Source organism: Arachis hypogaea, chromosome 10 (assembly GCF_003086295.3).
Source record: "Arachis hypogaea cultivar Tifrunner chromosome 10, arahy.Tifrunner.gnm2.J5K5, whole genome shotgun sequence".
NCBI classification, from domain to species: Eukaryota; Viridiplantae; Streptophyta; class Magnoliopsida; order Fabales; family Fabaceae; genus Arachis; species Arachis hypogaea.
Window position 1 is genome coordinate 101,922,132 of NC_092045.1, and position 24,709 is coordinate 101,946,840.

Genomic DNA, 24,709 nt, shown 5'->3' on the forward strand with positions numbered 1-24,709 from the left:
AATTGATTTGGTGTAGAACTAGGACTTATGGACTTGGATTGACATAGCTCATTTGACTTTCCTTTATTAGTTAGAGGATGACTTAATGGAGTTGATCCTTGCCAATTCTCATGTTGTGGTTAGTGATTAGGATAGAGATCCTTGACACCAAACCTTGCCAAGGCCTTTTTGTTATTTGAATTTCATTTCCATTTACTTTTCATGTTTCTTATCCAAAAACCCCAAAATATCTCATAGCCAATAACAAGAACATTTGTTTGCAATTCCTAGGGAGAACGACCCGAGGTTCAATACTTCGGTTTATAAATTTAGGGGTTTTTTTAGTGACAAACAATCTTTTGTATGAAAGAATTGTTATTGGTTTAGAAACTATATTGCAACGAGGATTCATTTGTGAATTCTAAACCACACAAAAGTCCAATCATCAAACGGCCACCGCAGTGACATCACCCCTCCCTATCGTCCCCTTCTCTCTTCCCAGTGTCCAGCTCTAGCAGGGAACTCACCCATCGGCGGCAACAGATGCAACAATGGCGACGAGTTATAACAGCTCGACGATGGCGAGGCAGAACGGCAGCAATCTTTCTTCCATGTCTCCTCTCTCGCGCATGTTCTCTCTCTCGGACGCATCTCTCTCTGTTATGGCCTCCCGACGGCGATGCGACGGCATCTTCTTCATTGATGGCGACGCAAAGGCAAGCTTGGCGGCGTCTTCTTGTGACTTCAACGGCGATAACTCTCACGAGCTCTCCCCTCCATCTTCTTGTCTGTAGTAGCACTGACGGAGAACCTAGCAGCGGCGACGAGCGACGACCCATGATGATGGCGGGAACGGCTCCATGGCAGTGAACTGGGCACGGTGGTGAGGTCTCCTTCCCTCTCTTTGCAATTCTCTTTCTCTCTTCCTCTACTCTTTCCTCTCTTTCCCATTAGTGTGTGTTCTGAAAAATAGGAGATGACGGCTAGTGAATTTTGTGTTAGAGTTTGAGTTGTGTGTTGGTAAATTAGGGTTTAGGTAGTTCAGTAATTTTAATAAAATTATGGATAATAAAATAATTAAAAATCAATTTTAATTTAACAAAATTATCTTTAAAAAAATATTATTTATTCATAAATTTATCAATTATTTTTAAATAATTACTCTAATTCAATAATTAGAAGTAATCAAATTATTTTTTTAAATTATAAAATAAAATTCAAAATCTATTTATTTAAATTAAAACATATAAAATTCACATTATTTTTTAGCCGCTAAAATTTTAAATCAATAATAAAAAAATACTCAACTAATATAAAAATCTGTAAAAATAATTTCTTAAATAAATAAAATAAATCATAAATAATTTATTGCTTAATTTTTAAAAATATGAAATCTTATCTTGACATTCACCCATAATCAAAGGATGTTCTCTTTTTTTTTTTTTTTTGGGTCAAATATGCTCTTTCTAAAAATAGCCCAAAAGTCTCAATTTGATTTGTGCCATATAACCATATAATCATCTGATCCAAATGATACTAGCTAAACTAGGCTTTTAGGTCCAATAATGACCCATGTCATAGCCCAGCCCATATTTGATAAATCACGGAAAGACAGTTTTACCCTTGTCCCCTCTTTCGTCGTTGCATCTGAGACTCAGCACCTCCATTATCAAAACCAAAAAAATAGCAGAATCTCACCAATTCAACCCCCCCGGCCCCGATTCTTTCCAAAGTTTATCCCTTTTTCTTCTCTTCTTCTTTGTCTTCGAACGAAGTTCCTACAAAATGAACTGAATTTATTTAAAGAAAAAAAACATTTTTTTTTTTAAAATTATTCTTTAAGTATCGTTTAAAGAACCACATCCCATTTTTACTCAGTGCTGGGGGTCTTCAGAAAGGGGATGAATTTAAATTAGTGAAATTTTAGGGTTTAAGATTGTGATAATTTTGTGAGTTGTGAGTTGTGATTATGCTTAGGTTGTGGAAATGGTACCAAAATTGCTTGGCTGTTCACCCTGTTAAGACACAGGTAATCAGTTCAGGAATCATATGGGGTGTTGGTGACATTGCTGCACAAGCTGTCACTCATAGTTATTCTACACCTAACACTGCCCACACTCATCAAATTCAGGTAAAACACTGTTTTAATTTAGTGAGACATAATGTCATTTCATATTTGCTATAATGGTGGATTTTCACTTCTTTTATTACTTATTTTGTGTGTATTGGTAGTTGTATGCTGTTTGGATTTGTGGCTCACATGTTAATAGTGCATAAAAAAGAAAAGAAAAGAAAAAGAAGATAGAATCACTGTGGCTGTGGCTGACAAGATTGCAATGAGCCTTGTAACTTGTTCTTTTACCCCTTCACCAATGCCGTGGTTCTTGCCTTTTGGCTAAGATGGGATTTGGTTTTTTGGAGTCTGATATTGCTATCTTTGTTGAAAAGATTAGAATTTTTTATATTATTATTATTATTATTAAAGCTTCTCTATCAAATTAAGCATTTGTTCTTACTTTGACCTTTCTTTTTATGACAGTAGTGAATGTGAGAGATTGTTAATTAATGGTGAATTGGCGATTTTGTATTAGTACTCATAAAACTTCACATTGTCTCTTTTGGTTAATGGCATTATCTTGTAGGATGACGATGACGAAGAATTCAAGATCAACTGGAAGCGGGTGGCTACAACCAGCTTGTTTGGGTTAAGCTTTGTTGGCCCAGTTGGCCATTACTGGTAAATAGCATTACTTTGTCAATTATGTTGTGTGCTTGCATATTGACAGTATTTTATTGTGATGGTTTCTTGTCTGATTTTGAGATCCTGAATCTGCATTTGCTTGTTAAGTTTTCTAGTTGATTTATCCGCATTTGCTTCCTTGGTTTTTAATTTTTGTAAATTAATTCCGTGATCTCACTAAAAGAATTAGATTAATGCACATCAGATGGTTTTTAACCACACTGCAAAATGATCATGGCTAGTTATTCACTCTGACCTATCATAGGTAAATGCCAATTGTGGAACAGGTTACTGAGTTTTATTTCAAAGCTGCAAACTAGTTTCAATGCTACTATTTTTATAGGCTAGGTGTTCGGACTCTTATCAAACAGATTCCAACCATACATTTAAGATAAAATTGAAGGATTAGCGTTGTGAACTTTTCATCTGCTCAGGGCCTAAAGCTTCTATTTGGGCTCTGAATAAGGGATCCCTTTCCGCTTCTGTAGCACAAAATGCCTGATCACAGGGATGGTGCAGTACGGGCTTCTCATCAGTTACACGGGGCTGAAACTTTCTATCTTAACTGCTGTTGTATGTTTGCTTGTGCCTTTATATGAGTGATAGAAGTATATCCAATGTCCCAAATTTACTTATCTTATCTTACTCATACGGTTCTTCACTACTATTATTTTGGCAGATTTGGCAATTGTAGTTCACATAGGTCTACAAGTTCAGTATAAGTGTTGAATTTCTTTTAGTAAAAGGCATGTGATGATCGCAATTTAAATAGGTGTGGCTTGCTGCTCCAGAAATGTCTAATCGACATATGAGCTTCATGAATCACATACGTCTTTTTGCAGTAAACATTGTGTTCCACATTTATATAACTGAAGTTGTTGATAATACATCTAAAATAGTATGTATAAGTAGCGGGAAGGGTGTAGTGGTGTTGGGCACGGCGAATATCAGCTTGTTAATTCTTCTTTTTCTCCGTTGATGTTGATTGTTGTAGGTATGAAGGCTTGGATAGATATATAAGATTGAGACTCATGCTCAAACCAGATTCCTTCCGCTTCGTTGCCTCTAAAGTTGCCATTGACGGGTTCCTTTTTGGGCCATTGGATTTACTCGCATTTTTCACTTACATGGGCCTTTCTACCGGAAAGAGTATTCCTCAAATCAAAGAAGATGTGAAGAGAGATTTTCTTCCCGCCTTTATCTTAGAAGGAGGGATATGGCCCATTGTTCAGGTCGCAAATTTTCGGTATGTACCCGTAAGGTATCAGCTCCTATATGTCAACCTCTTCTGCTTGCTGGATAGCTGTTTCTTGTCTTGGATTGAGCAACAACAGGATGCTCAATGGAAAAAATGGGTGAAATCTTTTCTACCTCTCAAGTAACACAGAGAAGCATCAAGTCTTAATTTAGTGCTTCTCAATTTCTCACTCATGTCTTCATTCCCGGCCTTGTCAATTTGTTAAATGTTCATCTCAGATTGTACTAGTTTATAAAAGCCTATTGATTTACAAGATATGATTTTCATCTTGAATACAAAATTGACACTTTGCTCAATCAAACATGTGCAATATCAAGTTCTATTGAATAAAAATAATACAAGGAACAAGAGAAGCTATCATACACATGTTACTAGTTAGCATTCAATAATATTTTGAAGTTCAAACTTCAAAGCATGTTGATTTGATTATTTTATTTAATTTTTTACAGATTAGAAAATAAAATTTTCGTACCTGATCTTGTGGTGCCAATCTACATCATTCTGCCAAGCCCACTAAATCAAATTTTAAAGACAAAACTCCCCAGATTGATCTTAATTTCTGCATTTGGACGAATTGATTACTGGGAGAAAGATTCAACTTGTGAACTTTGCACACATTGTAAGACAATGTATAGAAAAAACAAAGAATTATAATTGATAATAGTTAAATTAGTTTGGCCAAATACAGACAAACATTTCTTTTTTAAAGAGACAAATTTGTGTGGCGTTAGTTTTGATAGGGACTAACCTTGGAGTTTAGTTTAATTCAGTTAATATCAAGCTTTGAAAATCTCTAATTCAGTAAGCTAAGCAATATTGTGATAGAGTTGATAAAAAAAAAATTGAAACATTAAGAATTCGTCTTCTACTCTAGGAAACACCATTCTTTACATAATGAACATAAAATGAGTTTGTTTCTTCTTTTACAACACAACACAATGCTGTCAATGCCCCATCTCTGAAGTATTATCACAGTTTTTGACTTGGTTGTTAACCTTCACTACTTGAGTCAGATAGGCAAAGACCATAAGCACTAGTCATTTCACTATGCACACTTGAGCTGCACTGTTGAGATGATAATCCCAAATTGAAGTCTCTCAAGTCCTGTTGGTATTGGCAGGCATCATAAGTTGAACTCTCTGGCCAACTGTATATTCTGGTATGCCCCGGCGTAATGTCGCCTACAAGATCCGACAGAGAAACCAATCCTTCTAAGGCACCTGCAATCTGTTATACAATTTGTGAAAACTTTGTGGTTAGATACATGCACTCCTTGTGAAGATCTATTTAATTTTCCTCACAATGAAGCATTTCGCTTTTCCATGATGATAATTCTATCCCAAGAGGGATGTTGTAATTAGAAGTAGACAAGATCACAAGAAGGTGGATTCTATACAGAGTGAGAATGGCAAGAAGTATTTGATGAACTGAAGCAGGATTAATGGACCAAATTTTTATGTCTTTCTATGATGTCGACGCCTTTTTATGTTAGTTTTAATGTAACAAAGATCATTGTTCTAATTGTAGTTACCCTCATGATCTAGCAATAGCCCCAACAGTTAAAGTTCTAAATTAGCTCCCGTCTTTTATGTTTTTTCCCCTTTATGTATGCTGATGGAAATGGAAAACCATGAACAGATTATTACTTGGCTCATACGGGGTCGAAGGCTGGCTGAATGGCGCACGCAGGCGGCTGCGCAGGTAATCATTCTAGTCATCTCATCAGCTTTATAATTATTCTGCAACCTTGGATCAACAAGATCACTGATATCACCATCTTCTAGCACTTGCGCAAGCAAGGGCCTAGCCTGCAGTGCCAATAGATAAAAACATATTGCAAACCCAATTTAAAACTCAGGAAGGTTCATTCGCAAAGGAGCTTATGTGGAACAAAGAAAAACAAAAAAAATGTCCCTTAAATTCACTTTTGCTTTGAAGAATCACCAACTAGACCAAGCATCTAAGGTATATGCAAGTTAGCATTTCTAAAGTGCAATATATAAGCTGGCAAAAAATGATCTAAGTTGTTATCCACAGTCAACATACAGAGATACCAAAATTTGATCCATAAATAAATTTTAAAAGCTAGATTTTCAAACATGTGGGTTTGCATGTATGCTCCTATTTGTATGTGACCGCAATCTTTGAATTGATGAACTCACCCAATCAACCAAGCTCACGTTTCTTGATCCTTCTGTACTGATTGCTGGACGTCCAGTTAAGAGTTCTAAAAGCATCACTCCATAGGAATATACATCTGATTTATCTGTTAGTTTACCACTTGATGCATATTCTGGAGCCAGATACCTGCAATTATGAAGATAAAATTCTGATGTTCGAGGCTAAAACTGTTCTCGTCGTATCCATTAGATAACTTTAACAAACATCATCATAGTATCATATGGATTCCCAGCATCTGGGGCAGCCTGCATCCTACTCTAATCAAGAAAACAATGGAGACCCAAATCAATTCTTGCAGTTATGTGTGGCAAGTTGAAAAGTGACCATACCCAAAGGTTCCCACGACTCGGGTGGTGAGGTGAGTGATGCAACCATCAGCGTTGTTGGGGAAGATCTTTGCTAGGCCGAAGTCAGAAACCTGACATAAAGTCAAGCTTATTATCATTCTAAAGAAATTGAGAAACATATCTTCAAACATTGCCTATTAACATAGCCACATTGGAAAAATCTGTTCTAGTCAAGTTTTATTAATAAGATGATGTATTGGCGAATGAAAAAAATAAAAAGGAAAAGGGCATGTTCAGTTAACTTATAAGCATTCTGAAGGGTGTTTCACAGTTGTTACTTAACATTTAAGTGAATAACATAACCCTTACCTTTGCTTCAAAATTGAAGTCCAGAAGGATGTTAGATGCTTTAATATCACGGTGAATGATTGCTGGATTACCTGCAGAAGCACGAACACATGATGCTTTTAATTAGAACAGACTACTGATCTAGTTTTGAAAGGCATAATATGTTAGTATATGCTTATATGAGATGTACAACTCCAATCAATTCATGTGAGAAATGGGATTTCTATAATTTTTTTTAACTCATCACAACACTATAGTGAGATTTGCAAGCATTATATTAAAGTTTAGGAATGCTAAAATTTTTTCAAAGTATTTATTCTGCTTCAAGTTTAAGGGTGAATAAGAATTCTCACAATCTTCATGTAGATATGCGAGCCCTTTTGCAGATCCCAGGGCAATCTTAATTCTCTTCTCCCACCGTACAACGGGCTTCCCTTCCCCTGCAATACAGTGTATCATCTTCAGGACCATGCAACTGGTAAATGGAACCGCAAAGTACTTGCTTATGATGCAAGAAAGGGTACAGAACATGCAAGTCATAAAAGATCACCAACCACTGTAGAAAAAAACTAAGAGCAAGATTGCCATAAATGGTAGGCTTACCATGTAAATGGAATTCCAATGTGTTATTTGGAACAAATTCATAAACAAGCATTCTTTCAGACATGGTAACGCAGTATCCAACCAACTCAACAAGATGCTTGTGATGCACCCGGCTAATGGTCTCAACCTCGGCCTGAAATTCTCGCTCTCCTTGCTGGCTTCCTGATTTCAACTGTTTAACTGCAATTTCCTTTCCACTTGGAAGAATTCCTTTATATACATAACCAAATCCACCTTCCCCAAGAAGGTTGGCTTCAGAGAAACTCTTAGTGGCTGCTACTAGCTCATCATATGTGAAAATGCCATTCACAGGGCCGAAATCTCCACCTCCCTCTGTTAGCTTTGATGGATTTGGCAGCACTTTGATGACATGAGAACCTGATTCTGACTCTGACATAATTTAGTACGCAAACATCCCAATAACTGCGCACAAATCTAACTAAAAATAAAATGCATATTGTAATATGAGACGAGTTACATTGGATGATCAATCCTTTGTCAGATTTCTAATTCTGATTCTATCATTGGTTACGGATTCATGGATTATGAAAACATAAGCAGAAGAAATTACTAAAGAAATTTAGATCCTAAGTTTTGCAACTCCAGGATTCAACTCCTAAAGTGTATGTATAGTTCAATCAATCTACTTACATTGCAAGTAAGCTTTAACTAAGATAAGGTAATTTCTTAAGATTCTAATCTATCTAATGATCTGTATTGCTAGCAATCATTTTAAAGTGAGTAGTGATATACCCTCTTAAACATCTTTCCTAATTATTATCCTCCTAATTCCTAAACAAGATGTATTCAATATCTTAAAAACATAAACTACTAGATACTTTCTTTGTTGAGAAACTTTGAGATGATTATGAGTACGGTTTAGCAGGAAAAATAATTTTCTTTCAAAATACAACTCCGTAAATTGTAGGTACAATTCTCAGTTTAATTGAGAGTCTCTATTCTACTTCTATATGGACCAACCAATTCTCATAAAGTTTCTAAGAAGTTTAGATTAATGCATAAACTTATCATCAATTAATATAGTTAAGGCTGAAGAATAAGATTTGACTTTTACTCTTAGCTCCAACACAAGGTGATGATTCCTCAGATTGATGTGTATGCAGATTCTTCTGCTGCTGCTGCTGCTTTTTCTTTCTATTCCTGAACAAAAGTAACATAAGTGCTACAACAAACCCAATAACGATACCACCAATTACAATTCCCTCAATTATGAATCCACTTGGCACTTCGAACCCTGAGTGTTTATCAACGTCCACCGCAAGCGGCAAGCTTCGACTCGACGGTGGCTGCGCCGGCGTTGCCTCTGGAGTTGATGGCAATGTAGGTTCCGTGAAAGGGTAAACGGTCGCCGGTGGCTGTGGCAGCAGCGGAGAGGTTGCTGCTGCTTCCGGCGCCAGAGGCCAAAATCTCTGTGGTGGTGGTGAAGTGGCTGTCGGAACTGGAAGCGCCGGCGAAACTTTCCGGTGAAGCAGCGGCAATGGTGGTAACGAATTTGACGGAAAAGTAACCGACGGCGGAATCAGAGATGGCGGAGACGAAGGAAGCGGCGTCGCCGGAACCGGAGGAGATGCTGCCGCCGGCAACGCCGTATTCGGAGGAGACTGCGTTGCTGGAATTGGATTCTCGTTCGATGTAATCGGAGTCGACGGTGAAGCAGCGACGATTGGAATTTCCGGCGGAGGCGGCGACGAGGAAATCGCCGGCGGGACTTGAGTAACCGGAGGCGGGGAGTTTGTAGGCAGAGACACCACCTCCGGCGGAGAAGTGATCGGCGGCGAGGTAAGTGGTGGTGCTGTAGGCATTGGAAGCACTAACGGCGGTGATGGAGGAGAAGGAAATGGTGGTGGCGCTGCTGTAGGTTGGAGCAGCAATGGCGATGGGGGAGGAGTAATGTCAATCAGCGGCGGAGACGGCGGAGCCATTACCGGTGAACTTGCCGGAGTCAAAGGTGCAACTGAAAACATTTTATTTATTTTTCTATTTTAATTTTCTTTAAAGAAAAGAAAAGAAAAAGAAAGAAAAAGAAAAAGAAGAAAAGAAAGAAGGTTCTAAGTAGTAAAGTTTAAGAACTGAAAATGCATGGTCTTGAAGGAAAGCAAGTAATGCTATGTGTTCCAAAGAGGGATTTGCAGTTGAAAAAGTGAAAAGTGTGAGGGGGTGGAATGCAATTTGATTAGGGAGTGAAGTGAAGAAGTGAAGTGCAGTCCAACTAACTAACGAATAGGAGGTGCTTTTCTTGGTGGTGCAATTCCATTGCATGTGAGAGGCTATACAACTAGCTAGCTTTGCTAGTTATGATAGATTATATGGTGATGGATAAATTTATAAATATTTTCGTAGTGGGTTTAGGTGTTACTAGATGAGACAAAGACATGCATGTGGTAGTTTGTTAACCTTTTCGAAAAGAAGAATATTTTATATAAAATAAATACTAGCATACACTTTTTTAGTCTCTAAGGAGACTAGGAGAGACCACTTTCAAATCGGTGGATAAAAATACAACTAACATAATACTAAAAATATAATCAATCTGCTATTAGTGAACTACTCGTATAATCAATATATGTATCAGAATAAAAAATGTTTATATATTTATATTTATAATTAAATTTACAAATAATATAACCAAATTAGATTTGTATTTATTGTCCATTAAATAAATAAAAGCATTGATTTACTTTTTGGTAATATAAAAGATTAACTATTATATGATTAATTATTTTATTAAAAGAATATATAAAATAATATATAAATATACACAAATATATAATTATTATTTTCTTATATTATGTTCCATCTTTTAAAATCCAATAATCATACACAAAGATTTTTTTTATTCAAATATATACATTATGTCTTATATTATTTGTTTCGGAACTTATTTAATACCGGATGATTGAGCTTGAACGAGAGGTTCAAATGTTGAAGGAAGGTGATCTCTGTGCCTAGGAGCCTTCATCTGAGTTGTATGTTTTGAAGAATGGAGGGTGATACCTGCAAAGACACTCCGATGCTTAAATCAGCAAGAGGTTAAGTAAGTTTTGATGAATGTATTGAAATTTAGGTTTACCTGAGTGCATCATCAGTATATTTATAGGTGATGGACCAATAACCACCGTAGAAGTAGTTCCACCTGGATAACCGTTCCTTTATCTTAGGATTGTTAAGATCACTCTTTTAGAAGTGGGTGAGAGATTTAAAGAGGCAATTACTTATTTGAATAAGTATCATCTGTCATTTCATGTAAGATCACTCTTTTAGAAGTGAGTGAGAGATTTAACGAGACAGTTATTTATTTAAATAACTGTCATTCGTCATTTCATATTGAATCCGATCTCTTTAAAAAAATCAGGTAAATCAGTAAAGACCAACTCTTTAAATTTAACTTTTTTGACTTAATTGAATTTGACTATTAGGTTGAGTCAAGATATAAACATTATCTATCTCGTATGAAATTGTATTTACACCTCTCAATATAAGATAAATAATATGTTGCCTATATTTGATACTAATATAATAGATTTGACTATATCGTCTACTATATAACAGAAAGGTAAATTACACATGATAGTCTTTTATTTATTGTTTATATATAGTTATTTTGATCGAGAAGATACAAGTATCACATTTTGTAAAATATAAGTAGCAAATATTATATAATCACAATTTCGAGGAAATAGAGAAGCAAAATGTATAATGTCTAATACCATCTCATGATAAGAAAAGTTAGTGTAATTATTCTAAACATGTTGAAATCTTTAAGTGTAAGCAAAAACGTGAGATGAAGATAGGCTAATAAATAGTAAAGTGTTTAGATTATTTAAGGAGAAAATAGTTATTTTTTACCATCAAATATTTAAATACGGACAAAATTAATCATAATAAATTGAAATTAATCTAATATCTACAAAATATATTATCTGTTTGATAAAACTAATAATACGTTAACTTTGAGTTAACACCATTAATAAATTCTATGAATGTTCTTTTCAATTTCTTTTTTTTTTATTATTTTTTCTTTTTTCGATTTTATTATTATTCTCATTACCACTGTCATCACCACATCTTTTTACCCTCTTTTTATTCTACTTCTTTAGAAAAAAAATCCAAATAAAATTCTACTCAAGTAATTATTATCAATTTATTAGCATTTTAATCAAATTTTATTCGCATCAGAAATTAACTATTACATTCAACACAAGTAAAATATAATTAGGACAAGCTAATTATTTTAAAATACAATGATTTTACTAAATAAAATCTAACTATGAAATAATAAATAATATAAACAAATGATTTTATACTATTTTAAAGCTAGAAGGTAAACTATATAATTTCTGTTAAAGAAGTAAAAGGAACGCACGGGAGCAATGAAATGATGGAACATAAGTGGCATTCATTGGGAATGTGGTAGTCTCATAAGATGCATAATCTTCACACTTTGAGTGCTGGCAAATTGAGAGAGGGCGCACATTAATTAATCATTGTCGCTGTCTGTACATATGTAGCTACATGATAAAAGAGTATCACAAGCATAACTAACCAACCAGTAACCAAAGCCGAATAAAAAGAAAGAAAGAAAGCTGTAGTGGTTGGGTGAAGAATGTTACAACATAATAATAGAGACAAAATATACACACAGAATAAAGATGGTGGCTTAACCTCATTCGAGCTGGTTTAGTCTTGCTGTCTTGGACACATCGGGGACCGAGTATGACCTTACTTATGTTATCCAAGGACGTCACGTGTGTCATCAATAAAAATAGAACATGATGCTCAAAATAAGTAAGAGCAATACTAAGGGCCAGTAATTTTTGTGATTGTTAGTCATCAACTAGCTATCAATGATGATTTGATGGTGTGAGATTGGTGTGAGATTTCATTCAATGACTCACCTTCCTCTGCTGGTTACATGCTGGCCAAAATTCAACAAAACTGCTGGTCTCCTAGATTTTTCCAATAAGTAATATTATTTAAAAGGAAAAGTTTTGTTAACTTGTGTTTTAAGGATATAGGTTAGGTATATCATAAAAAAAATATTTTATAAAAGTTATTACATTTTTTTTTCATTTTTAATGCATTGAATATATTAAAAATATTAAAAAATTTCTATTATTATATTTTAAAAAATGTGTTGGTTAAATTCTTATTAAAACTCAGATAATAATCTTGCCACTCCTATTTGATAATCCTATGTATGTTTGTATGAATTTGCATAAAAAATAAGTAATATTGTTAAAATAGGAGTGACAATGTTTTTCTTAAAAAACTCAATGGTTGCTCACAATTCTAACGATAATAAATAAATAAATAAAAGGAGATTTGCCAAGATACTTAAATTCTTGCTCTATGAACGAATAAGAGGGTCATATTGCTTCAAATCCTAAACTCTGAACAATCGAAATTTTTGCAATAGTAGGGTGATACTGTTCTAATCAATTGGATGAAGTGTGTCCCATCATCTTTAAATGACCTAAGTGTTACTATGATTTCTAGTTTCTGGTACAGATTCTAAATAATTTTTTCTCTTAAACTGAATGTACATAGTGTATTATGTGTGGCAATCTAGTATTATTAATTTCCTAGTGTCCCATTAAAAATTTCTTAGAACTTATTTGGAATATTACTCTAATTCCAACATGTACCATGACAGTTTGAAAAACGATGCTATTTATCAACTAAGCCACTACAATTCCACTACAGGGCATGAAAAACTGAATGATTCAGAATTTCAGGGGGTAGTATAACAAAATTTAAACACATCAATCCAATGCCATAGAACACGAGGAATGCTTGAATAAAACTCAGAATCAAGATAAAGCCTCTACAAAGTTACAACCCAGACTCAGATTTTATACAACTGAAAATCTGCTAACGGATCTTCACGTTCAATCGGATGAAAAGAACTACAAAAATATTTAGCCACTGAAATCCTTATGCATTTTCTGTTATACATTGATCAGGGATTTTTCTATTTGCTCCCCTCTTATTTCTGGTAGAGGGCATGTGGAGCCAATATCTATCTCCACTGTTTTATAAATTCAACCAAGGATTCCAAAATTTCATGACTACATAATCCACAGATCAGAATGATTAAATTTCAAGCAGTGCCGAATTTGGACAATGCTGATTGGAATAAAGTTGAGAATGCCTGAGAAGTACTTTGGTCATCAGCTTTTATTTTAATCTGAGATTTGGCAGATGATGAGTTGATTAATAACTCAACCAGATATATTGATGCTGACTCCGCTTTTTGAGCAAAGAAAAAGAACTTGAAGTTAGGAGACTGTCCACCGGATGCAATGCAGTGTATTGAATGGCTTTGCATGTGCCGGAGAAGTGCATTGGAAGTTGCCAAAGCTGCAACTCCTTGAGGACTCAGGGAAAAATCCTGCAACAGATTACGTTACATACAAGCATATGACAAATGAACATATATATGTTCGACAATTTTTTGGGCCATAAGGAGGCACCAATGGCAAAGAATAGAAAAGGCAGGGGGCATATTAAAATATTTGAAACAGATTATAATATCAAAGCATACTTCGGATAAGGATAGTGGTAGTTGGCGCCATTTCTGCTGAAATGTGCCTGGATCCAGTACAGCTTTTGGGTTGAGACTCAACGGAGGAGGTGTAGGTGTGGCTGCAGCCCCAACCGAAAAATCTAAACCAAGGAGATCATCAATTGCGAAGCTAGATGCCGGAGCTTGGCCACTTCCGCTGGTACTCGAAAATGCCAAATCTGCAAGCGATTGTGAAGCTGCAGAAGTAGCAGATGCACCATCATAGGAAGGAGCACTATAAGCAGAACCATTGCTAGCAGCATCTCTACCTTCCTCTTTTTCCGTGATACTGAGAAGCAGATCATTGTCATTTGCCTCCACTCTCTGAGCTGGAACAGCAGAATCTCCAGCTTCTGCATTAATTGTTAGGTTTGCAAGTTCATCTGAAAACTCAAATGTCCCTCGGTGTTCTTTGTCAGTGAACATATACGAAGGCTGCAAGAATTTCAATTGTTAGTTAGAAATATTTTAATACAAAAGTACACATATAACAGAGAGCATTAAAAGAAAATAGACGGAGAGAAGGATCCCTTTAAGGGAAAATCTTTCACACAACAATAATAAAAAGCAAGGTGTTTATCCTATCAGTGTGCAATGGAGGCTCAAGTTAAGGGGAATGAGGTTTTATACATTAAATTACTAAAAATACATTACAACTAGAATAGAAAAATGGGAAATGATAATGTGTCTCCCGTTTTTTATAATGGCACTCCACACATGAATTTTTTGTATTGTATGTTTGCATGAATTTGTAGAAAAGAGGAGTGGCATTATCAAAATAGCAGTGACGATATCCATTTCCTAGAAAAATAACTTGCAACCTTATTATCTGGAATATCTCAAGGGATTCAACAGTCGAGACAAGACTCAACATGAAATAGTGAAAATAATTACACTTAGTAAGGAAGAAGCACTTTTGGCATTTTCCACCTCTTCCAAATTTGTTTTTAAAAAATATTGATCGGCTTCAAGTAAATAAATTTTATCCAAACTTAAGTTCCCTAGTATTTACCTTTTGATATATAACAGATAAGCTGTTGAATTCATCAAATATGCGATCTTTGATTTCACTGCTCTGAGAATCAGCAAACACTGAAACTGCTTGCTTGGGGGGGTTCACCACACTCTCTGCTACTGATACCTTGTATTGCAGGAGCCTGTAGTAAAATAAGGCCCTATCGTGAACGTCCTGCAATCAACAAAAGCTCATGTAACATACAATTGTAATGCAAGCAAATATTAGAAAAATTCATTATCTTTACAATTCAACTTAGTAAGTAGTAACAATAATTCAAACCTGATGAAAATCAGCAAGACCTGCAGCTAAACCTGCCCCTAATGCTTTCTGAGTTTCAGGAGCTCTCTTAAAGAAACACTTCATAACTGCAGTAAGAAGATGTAAGCGAACCTGCATCGTGAGAAAGCAGTTCTTCAACAGATGAAAAAAAAGACAAACTGATACCACATAAAAAAAGCTTCAGAATTAATGCATAAAAAAGTACCACTAAATATCATCTCTTCTCCCTCAAATATATATTTCTGTTTTCAAAATTAAAATGCAACCCACAGGGAGGGAAAGCACTTCAGTTTTACAACAATTAAGTTAGGATCAAATCCAGGCTTAAATCAAACAATGATTCAAGGCAGGCATGGGTACTCATGGTATGATCAAGGGAGTGCACAGGTTGGCCAATGACTCTGATAGGGACTAGCAGAATTAGGGGATTTTATTGATGAACTAGGGATTGTAAATCACAATCCCTTATTGAAATTCACTGTTGGATCTAACCAACTCTGGAGAGAATTTCCGTCTCTTGAACTAACAAACTGAACAGAATTTTCTAACTGACGAAAAACTAACCCACCCCTAGTATTTATAGGCAGCAGCTAGGCCTAGCCCTACTGCTCCTAAACCTGCTAAACTAGCTTAAAAGGAACAAACAAACCTGTTTCTATCAGCCTTTTGCTCCAATAGATTAGTAAGATCTATGTAATGAATTCTACTATTCTGTTTCTACTGGAGCTGGAGGACATGACTGAAGCCTACGATTCACAAATGTCAAAGGAACAATGCTAGCGACTGTGGCATGTAACACTGTTAGGATATGACAAGTTAAACATACTTAGTATTGAAACCATAATTAACGCTAAACTGCTGATGTTGTTGGATATAATATAAATTAGAGTATGATATAAATATCTCAAACAAGGAAACCAGATTATGACACCACAAAAGTCATGAATACTACCTCGGCAGAATGTTCCTCGTCCCAATTTTCAACCAAACTCTCCAATACATATGGAGCATCAGGCATGTCCTGAGAATATTCGCCCAACATCCATATAAGAGCTGCCTTAGCCTTAGGTTCCTGAACATTTTTGCTACTGATATTCCCAACAACAGCAATACAGTCTTGACTCCATTGTGGATATTTTCTTAGCAGATCTTTCACAAGCACCTGCATAGATGAACTTTCAAGCTTTGTATTAGTCTATCCTTCCTACCATAACTATGTTGGTGAAGGTGTCTTATTAGCACATTTGTTTGCATAAATAATAGGAATCAGCACAATTTATTATTAAGCACAAATTCAAGGGTATCTAGCAGGCAGACTAGTTATGTTTACCAGAGCTTCACAAGTAACATAGTCTTTTTCCATCTCAAGAAACTGTAGAAGCCTATCAACAATAGCATTAACATCATATTGTTGCAAAGCTATCTTCCCCACAGCCCGAATTGATTCCCTTGCAATAGGAATGTCAACATTTGCAGCATATTCGCATAATTCCGTCACTGAAATGGTCTCCAAGAAGTTCATAATTAGTCATACTATACGAAAGGCAGCAAAAGGAGGGGGAGGGAAAGATCAAGAAAAATGGCAACCATTCTACATCAATATCTCACTCACACAGTCCTCTATCCCTATCAAATTAGAATGAGTTACTTACCAATGTCATAGGTGTTACTTTCATTTGCAACTGCAGTGAGCATTTCAAGCTTCAACTTTTTGACATATGATGGCTCATTATACTGGCAATAGAAGTGCTTGTAGTCTGAAGAAAATATATAAGGTGCACGCATGACCAACAGATGCAGGTGGCTTAAAACTGCATAGGATTGTTCTGGACTTCCTGCGCTAACTTGAGTTAAGAGAGGGGCTTTGATACGCTCATAAACCTAAACAACAAGAATTTGCAAACAAAAAAAAAAAGAAAAAGAAAAAGAAAAAAGCTTCAGAGAAGTCACCATAGCTGACGAGATAGATTCAAGATTAAGTCAAAAGACTTGAAAAGGAAACATAACCCAAAGAATGAGAAATAATTTACTTACTCTTGAGCTAACACAGAGTCACAAACAAACATCTAAGTTATCAAGATCAGCTCAATTAACTAATTACTTTAAGTTCAAGCATATTCATTCAACAGCAAAGATTCATTACTAGCTGAGCTAAGCTAGGTCAAACCAAAGCATCTTACACATGGCCAAGTTCACTTGCCTTTTAAGATCAAACGACTCAAAACCAATTATATATCCATGTATGAATACCATGAGATTCATCTTACAGATAAACCAAAAAGACAAATACATGTCCCATGTGTATGATTCAGTGAGCTAGTAGTTAAAGTCATCAACAGACACGGAACGAGCATTCCCCTGACCAGAGAATTTAACATATTGCTAATTCACCATATGCATGATAATGGAAAACAGGGATTCAATTGAGCAGTCCATGTACAGGATGAGGGGAAAAATCACTATGTACCTGCTGATGGACATCAGCCATTGACAAAGTCAAGTGCAGAAAAACTTTACTGGTTGCTAACACAACAGCACCATTTGCATGCTGGAGTCTGTCTTCAAGGAGATTCATGATATCAAATATTTCAGAGTTATCTGACGGGATATACTTGGCTACCAATTCAAGCACAAGACATTGTGCCCATTCACTAAACTCCTTAATGCTGCATGTGGAGAGAAAAGATAGGAACCCATTAGCTGTTGTTCTAAAATGATTATCTTGAAAAATATTACAGAAACCTCAGTTAAACAGGTTTTTGCTGATGAATGGTAGCTCCCAAAACGAAAGGCAAATGAGAGAAACCTTTTTACAAAAATAGATATACATTGCATCTTTTATAAGACGAATTAAAAATACAAAGAGAGTTAAAAAAAAAAAAAACTAATTTGTGAAAGGATTAATTACCGATTCAGGAGGTAATATATAACTGGCTTGCTAACCAGAGTTTCTCTTTCCTTGGCTGCTTCCTCTGATGAGGTTGACTCTAAGGTCCAAATCTCTTGTAGAGCAGACAAACAATTCGCAACTACCTAATATACATGACAACATATCTGTAAACCACTATTCATTTGGTGACTATATCCGTTTCAATTCTTGGAAACACTCAAACACTAAAAGAGAACACTGCTATTGTTCTGACTAAAAGCATATAACAAATGAAAAGCAATAAAAAGAATATTAAGACAGAGAATATAGTCAGACAAAGTATATATTCAGCTTAATGTGTAATAAGTTTCAGTTTGACAAGTTAAGACAGTTTGTATGGATATTCAAAGAACAATTAGAAATAGAAGGGAGAGGAGTGTATGTTTTTTACAGAGGGGATGGGGCTGTAATGAGGGGTGTACTTTAATTTTTACTCATAATATTATTAAGAATGATACAATGGGGGAGTAACAGATAACAAGTGCCTTTTCACCAAATGAATAAATTTTCAATGTGGTATTACTATGCATATCCATGCCTCTCCAGTAACTATGAAATATTAAATTTCTTAAACAAAAACCCTATTAAAAAGATGTAAAGGAATCAGCCCATTTGAAGTGTGACCCTCAAGGATAGTGAACACACTCATTTGAATAAACTTACCTGTTGGTCGACTAATGATCAGGGACGGATCTAAGGGTATGAGGGGTCATGCCCACACTAACATTTTTAAAATTATTTTAGTATTATATAATATAATAATATAATTATATACATATTTGCCCCATTATCTTATTATAGTTCACCTCACACTAAGGAAAAATGGAATAAATATTATATTGTATTTATTTATTGCTTTTACTCCCAGCGTCCCCACAACTACATAAATCTTCTGAATTTGTAACTGGCAAAGATTTTAAAACAATGGTCAACCTCCAACGGAACTGATTCCCGTATTAATTATTAAGACAGGTAGCATAATCAAACTGTAATCAATATCATATTAGAATTCTCTGATCAGAAAAGAAATTCGACATAATATGTCCACTTGTAAATGTCCAAAAGGCAGAGTCGGTGACGCTTTAGAGAATCTAGACAACATAGAAATTAGAAAGTGAATACATTTTCACCAATCTAGAAACCAATACCTAATCAAGCATATTATTTCTTAAGGTCCATTAGTTTGCAACCAATTAATCACTGGACTGAGAAGATGAAAGATTATCTTCACAGTTGGTTCGAAGAAGACTCTTAACATTTTACAAAGTTGAAAGCATTGTTATCATTTTTCATATCTTGAGGAAGAAATTACCAGAGAAAATGGAATTCTAACCTGAGTATCCGGATCATTAAGCATCAAGTGCTTCAATGTTGCCGGAAAATCTGCATCCAAACAGGTGGAAGCTGATATATGATACAATTTCACAACCCCAATAACTGCCACAGTCCTTACATAACTATTATTATCCTTCAATCCAGACCCTAATGGCCCAACCAAATATTCCACCAAGTTTGCCACCCGAAGCGAACACAAACTCCTCAATGCTAGTCCCCGAATCATCGGGTCATCATCCTTACAATCTCTTTGCAGAAAATTAATTGTCAAAAGAGCTAGATCAGGATTGACCTTTGCATAGTTCCCAACATACAAATAGCACATCTTTTTTAGAACAATATCCGAAGTAGCCGAGCACATCACCATCTCGCCGAACAGAGAGGAGACGTCAATACCTATGGTCATGTTGGATATCACCTTCTTGAAGAGATCCCTCTTTGCATCATCGGCACCAGGAGCTCGGCTCCCAGCAAGTTGCCGGAGTTGTGATCTTAGATCAGTAACCTCACTCTTCCTGCTTAAGTCAGGACAAGGCAAATGAAGAATCGAGTAAATATTGAATAGCACGTAAAAATAATAATCATAATAAAAAAGTTTAAAAAAAAAAAAAAAAAACAAGCAGAATAGACTAATGCACCAATTGAATGAAGTTAACATAGCTCCGTTCCCGATTTCTTCAAACAAAAACGAAGTTTCTAAAACCGAAAATGATAACACGCCGTCGATGAATCAGCAAGAAACTATACTGTGTCCTGTGACTCCTTACAGAGGATTTCAACAAAATGCACAACAATAAATTATGAGTTGTCAAATCCATAATTGTGCGGCAAATAGGACAAAAATCAACGACATTGGATCTAAGAACTTGGCGATAACTGACGCAGCGTTCAAATAATCAACGGCAAATAGGACAAAAAGCATACGAAATTTCGCGTGAGTGCATAAAAAAAGTGCGGTAATTGCTATGCACTAGCATCAATGGATGAGTCCAAATTAAAATTGTAAGCGGAAAAAAAAAGTAAAAATTAAAAAATGAGAAAGATGGCGAAGTGAGTAATGACCCGGAAGGTTGGGAGGGAGAGGGAGATCGCTGAGGGTGAGCCGGCGGCGGAGCCATGGTCACTGACGAGGAAGTTGACCGGTGCAGCAACGACGGTAACGGTGACGGTGACGGTGAGTACGATGAGATCGGAAGCTTGTTTTGTTGTTCGGAGAAAGAAAGATCTGAGAGTGAATTGGATTTGGAGTTGCAGTGATGATTGGTATTGAGTTTGTAAATCTGTCCAAAATCGACTACTCACTCGTAACTTCCAAAATCACCAAAAACATTTCTCCCAAAAAAAAAAAGGAACACCCAAAGATGAATATTTGCTACATATGCCCGATTAACTTTCGACGTATGAGGAGCTGAGGTGGCAACTCCTGATTGCCCTTAACTTTAGGGGTCACGAGGATCAGGTATCCGATTACCTGTTCGAACTAACCAATTAAATTGGTTCTGAAACTAACAGGTAATTGGATACAACCCAAACCGAATTAATAACACTCTCTGGTAATTGATTCGGATAATAATTTTGAAAGTGCAAAATCTAAACTAATTTAACCAATTAAATTGGATTCTAAAACCAACAAGTAATTGAATACAACCCAAACTGAATCGATAACACTCTTTGATAATTGATTCGAGTAATGATTCTGAAAGTGCAAAACCCAAACTAACCTATAAATTCGAACATTTATTAATTAAATTAAAAAAATATAAATTTAAAATATATAAATGTTTTTTTATTGATTTTAACTCAGTAACTCTAACCTAAACACATTGCAACGGCAATCACCCATAGTATGAACTCTAGCAGAGCTTCTTCTCCACCTCACCATTACTTACCCAACCAAATCGGCGATAGCTTCCTCTCTGTCGGTATCTCTGTCGGTGTTGTCTCTGTCAGCATCGTCTCTGTCAGCAATATCGTCTCCATGACCTTCAACATTGTCTTTTCCGATAGCGACAGCGTCATCTTCTCCATCAGCATCATCTTTTTCGGTAGCATCTTTGTCATCTTTCAGCGTCGTCCTTTCCAGCAACGTGCTTCGTCCAGGGTGCGTCAATGTCTGTGGCATCGTCTACTCGTCAACAACGCCGTCACTTCTGTCTGTGGTGGTATTTTTCTCTGATTAGGTAAGCGTTAATTTTTTGTTTATGTTATCTGTTAATTGTTTTACTCTCTGTTCAATTTTTATTCTTGTTGATAAATTTTTTGTTTAATTTTTTTATTTGTTTAAATTTTTTGTTGAAATTCTAAATTCTTAGTTCTTGTTGATATTTTTTGTTCAATTTTTACTATCCGTTTATTTTTTTGTTGAAGTTTTGAATTCCTAGTTCTTGTTGATAATTTTTTTGCTCAATTTTTACCGTCTATTAATGAGTTCTTATGAAATACTAAAATGTATAAAAATTCTGTGTAGTTGATGGTTTTATTATGTGTTTAGCAGCTTCAAAAATGGAAAATTAACCCTGTCAGTGACACTGTTGTTGGAAGCACTTCCTCTCCAAGTGTAGCCACTCCCACTGCCATTGACGATGGTATTTTTGGTAAAACATCGCAAAGTCCAGCTCTCCCACAATTGTCTGCCTCAAATCCTTCATCAGAACTTGATAGACAAACACAGACCGAAGTTGCTAAAACTACTGGTAAGCCTCCAAAAGAGGTAAAACGTAAACCCAGTAAGACACCAAGTAGTGTTTAGTACTAGTGGTCGTGTGCTTGACCAATTTAGAAGCTATTTAACTCTTTTTACTGTTGAGTTTCTAATTTGCTCACAAAATTGGTTGAGGACTTAAGAGAAGATGCATGATTTAAAGAAAGAATTTGAAGACAAAAGAACTTGAATTAGGTAATTATTTTTAAATTATATTTCTTTAAATTATTATGTAATTGTTGTTATTGTTGAGTCTCTAATCATAATTTAATTATTGTTAATAAAGAGCCTTTAACTTTAACAATATCTAATCAAATCGTTGGAGTTAATGTTGTTTACAATAATTTGAGGTTAGCATTTTTTACTAATTATTTGTTTCTTGAATTACTTTCAATTAATCAATTTCATATATTGATATTGGCTAATTATATGGTGATTTTTTGAAGGTCACAACTAGGAGTGGCTGGTGCACGAAATTGTGATCATTAATGTTGTACTCTTTGTTGTTGTATGAAATAATTATAATGGCTCATTGCTATGTGTGAACACAACTCCGTTCAACTAACCAGCAAGTGTACTGGGTCGTCCAAGTAATAAACCTTACATGAGTAAGGGTCGATCCCACAGAGATTGTTGGTATGAAGCAAGCTATGGTCATCTTGTAAATCTCAGTCAGGCGGATTTAAATAAATTATGGAATTTGGAAAATCAAATAATAGTAAATAAACATAAAACAAAGATAAAGTTACTCATGTATTTCCATGATGGGAATTTCAGATAGGTGTATGGAGATGCTGTGCTCTTCCTGAATCTCTGCTTTCCTACTGCTTCATCCAATCCTTCTTACTCCTTTCCATGGCAAGCTGTATGTAGGGCATCACCGTTGTCAATGGCTACATCCCATCATCTCAGTGAAAAAGGTCCAAATGCTCTGTCACAGCACGGCTAATCATCTGTCGGTTCTCAATCAGGTTGGAATAGAATCCCTTGATTCTTTTGCGTCTGTCACTAACGCCCAACCTTCAAGAGTTTGAAGCTCGTCACAGTCATTCAATTCCGAAATCCTACTCAGAATACCACAGACAAGGTTAAACCTTCCGGATTCCCATGAATGCCGCCATCAATTCTAGCTTATACCACGAAGATTCTGATTAAGGAATCCAAGAGATATGCGCCCGGTCTAGGGTAGAACGGAAGTGGTTGTCAATCATGCGCGTTCATAGGTGAGAATGATGATGAGTGTCACGGATCATCACATTCATCAAGTTGAAGTGCAACGAATATCTTAGAATAGGAATAATTCGAATTGGATAGAAAATAATAGTAATTGCATTGAAGCTTGAGGTACAGCAGAGCTCCACACCCTTAATCTATGGTGTGTAGAAACTCCACCGTTGAAAATACATAAGTGAAAGGTTCAGGCATGGCCGAATGGCCAGCCCCCCCCCCCCCAAAACGTGATCAATAGTCTCCTCAGATGAAGAATAAAATAAAGCTGAGACCAAAGATGTCTAATAAAATAGTAAATTATCCTATTTATACTAGACTAGCTACTAGGGTTTACATGAGTAAGTAATTGATGCATAAATCCACTTCTGGGGCCCACTTGGTGTGTGTTTGGGCTGGGCTTGATCTATCCACGAGCTGAGGCTTCTTTTGAAGTTGAACGCCAAGTTGTAACGTGTTTTGGGCGTTCAACTCCGGGTCGTAACGTGTTTCTGGCGTTTTACTCCAGACAGCAACATGGAACTGGCATTGAGCGCCAGTTTACGTCGTCAATTCCCGAATAAAGTATGGACTATTATATATTTCTGGAAAGCTCTGAATGTCTACTTTCCAACGCCGTTGAGAGCGCGCCATTTGGAGTTCTGTAGCTCCAAAAAATCCATTTCAAGTGCAGGGAGGTTAGATTCCAACAGCATCAGCAGTCTTTTGTCAGCCTCCTATCAGAGTTTTGCTCAAGTCCCTCAATTTCAGCCAAAAATTACCTGAAATTACAGAAAAACACACAAACTCATAGTAAAGTCCAGAAATGTGAATTTAACATAAAAACTGATGAAAACATCCCTAAAAGTAGCTTGAACTTACTAAAAACTACCTAAAAACAATGCCAAAAAGCGTATAAATTATCCGCTCATCACAGCACCAAACTTAAATTGTTGCTTGTCCCCAAGCAACTGAAAATCAAATAGGATAAAAAGAAGAGAATATACTATAAATTCTAAAATATCAATGAATATTAATTCTAATTAGATGAGCGGGACTTGTAGCTTTTTTGCTTCTGAACAGTTTTGGCATCTCACTTTTTCCTTTGAAGTTCAGAATGATTGGCTTCTCTAGGAACTTAGAATTTCGGATGGTATTATTGATTCTCCTAGTTAAGTATGTTGATTCTTGAACACAGCTACTTATGAGTCTTGGCCGTGGCCCTAAGCACTTTGTTTTCCAGTATTACCACCGGAGAC

The 24,709-nt window shown here is 35.8% G+C and overlaps 3 protein-coding genes across 9 annotated transcripts; 1 reads left to right on the plus strand and 2 right to left on the minus strand.

Moving 5' to 3' along the window:
* Positions 1–1,527: 1,527 nt before the first annotated feature.
* LOC112716172 (uncharacterized) lies at positions 1,528–4,389 on the plus strand. The gene is made up of 3 exons (XM_025768034.3): positions 1,528–2,110; positions 2,622–2,716; positions 3,714–4,389. Exons 1-3 carry the CDS (start codon positions 1,949–1,951, stop codon positions 4,099–4,101), a joined length of 645 nt encoding a protein of 214 aa, XP_025623819.1. The 5' UTR covers positions 1,528–1,948; the 3' UTR covers positions 4,102–4,389.
* A 385-nt stretch (positions 4,390–4,774) lies between these two features.
* Positions 4,775–9,800, minus strand: LOC112716171 (proline-rich receptor-like protein kinase PERK15). Of its 6 annotated transcripts, none has more exons than XM_072205230.1 (8): positions 8,472–9,800; positions 7,397–7,780; positions 7,147–7,233; positions 6,815–6,885; positions 6,488–6,576; positions 6,140–6,284; positions 5,624–5,785; positions 4,775–5,204 (listed from the first exon to the last, which is right to left on the minus strand). In XM_072205230.1, exons 1-8 carry the CDS (start codon positions 9,379–9,381, stop codon positions 4,968–4,970), a joined length of 2,085 nt encoding a protein of 694 aa, XP_072061331.1. In that variant the 5' UTR covers positions 9,382–9,800; the 3' UTR covers positions 4,775–4,967. The 6 variants fall into 6 exon arrangements, with proteins under 6 accessions (XP_072061331.1, XP_072061334.1, XP_072061333.1 ...); XM_072205233.1 differs by having other exon boundaries at positions 7,397–7,774; positions 8,472–9,753; XM_072205232.1 differs by having other exon boundaries at positions 7,397–7,786; positions 8,472–9,718.
* A 3,388-nt stretch (positions 9,801–13,188) lies between these two features.
* LOC112716173 (beta-adaptin-like protein A) lies at positions 13,189–21,008 on the minus strand. Of its 2 annotated transcripts, none has more exons than XM_025768035.3 (11): positions 20,606–21,008; positions 19,542–20,058; positions 18,188–18,312; positions 17,747–17,945; positions 16,932–17,160; positions 16,610–16,776; positions 16,232–16,441; positions 15,280–15,390; positions 14,995–15,171; positions 13,962–14,417; positions 13,189–13,808 (listed from the first exon to the last, which is right to left on the minus strand). In XM_025768035.3, exons 1-11 carry the CDS (start codon positions 20,659–20,661, stop codon positions 13,518–13,520), a joined length of 2,538 nt encoding a protein of 845 aa, XP_025623820.1. In that variant the 5' UTR covers positions 20,662–21,008; the 3' UTR covers positions 13,189–13,517. The 2 variants fall into 2 exon arrangements, with proteins under 2 accessions (XP_025623820.1, XP_025623821.1); XM_025768036.3 differs by having other exon boundaries at positions 20,182–20,938.
* Between the last annotated feature and the right edge of the window lie 3,701 nt (positions 21,009–24,709).

Bases quoted from the DNA above. Each gene is read 5' to 3' on its own strand.
- LOC112716173 (XM_025768035.3), bottom strand. From the start codon at position 20,661: ATGGCTCCGCCGCCGGCTCACCCTCAGCGATCTCCCTCTCCCTCCCAA. The intron at 20,059-20,605 runs GTCATTACTCAC...TGACTTAAGCAG, and splicing joins TCTCCCTCCCAACCTTCCGG to GAAGAGTGAGGTTACTGATC. The intron at 18,313-19,541 runs GTTAGAATTCCA...CATGTATATTAG, and splicing joins TTAATGATCCGGATACTCAG to GTAGTTGCGAATTGTTTGTC.
- LOC112716172 (XM_025768034.3), top strand. From the start codon at position 1,949: ATGCTTAGGTTGTGGAAATGGTACCAAAATTGCTTGGCTGTTCACCCT. The intron at 2,111-2,621 runs GTAAAACACTGT...ATTATCTTGTAG, and splicing joins CCCACACTCATCAAATTCAG to GATGACGATGACGAAGAATT. The intron at 2,717-3,713 runs GTAAATAGCATT...TGATTGTTGTAG, and splicing joins GGCCCAGTTGGCCATTACTG to GTATGAAGGCTTGGATAGAT.
- LOC112716171 (XM_072205229.1), bottom strand. From the start codon at position 9,381: ATGTTTTCAGTTGCACCTTTGACTCCGGCAAGTTCACCGGTAATGGCT. The intron at 6,285-6,487 runs GTATGGTCACTT...TCATAATTGCAG, and splicing joins CGAGTCGTGGGAACCTTTGG to GTATCTGGCTCCAGAATATG. The intron at 5,786-6,139 runs GTGAGTTCATCA...TTGGCACTGCAG, and splicing joins ACGTGAGCTTGGTTGATTGG to GCTAGGCCCTTGCTTGCGCA.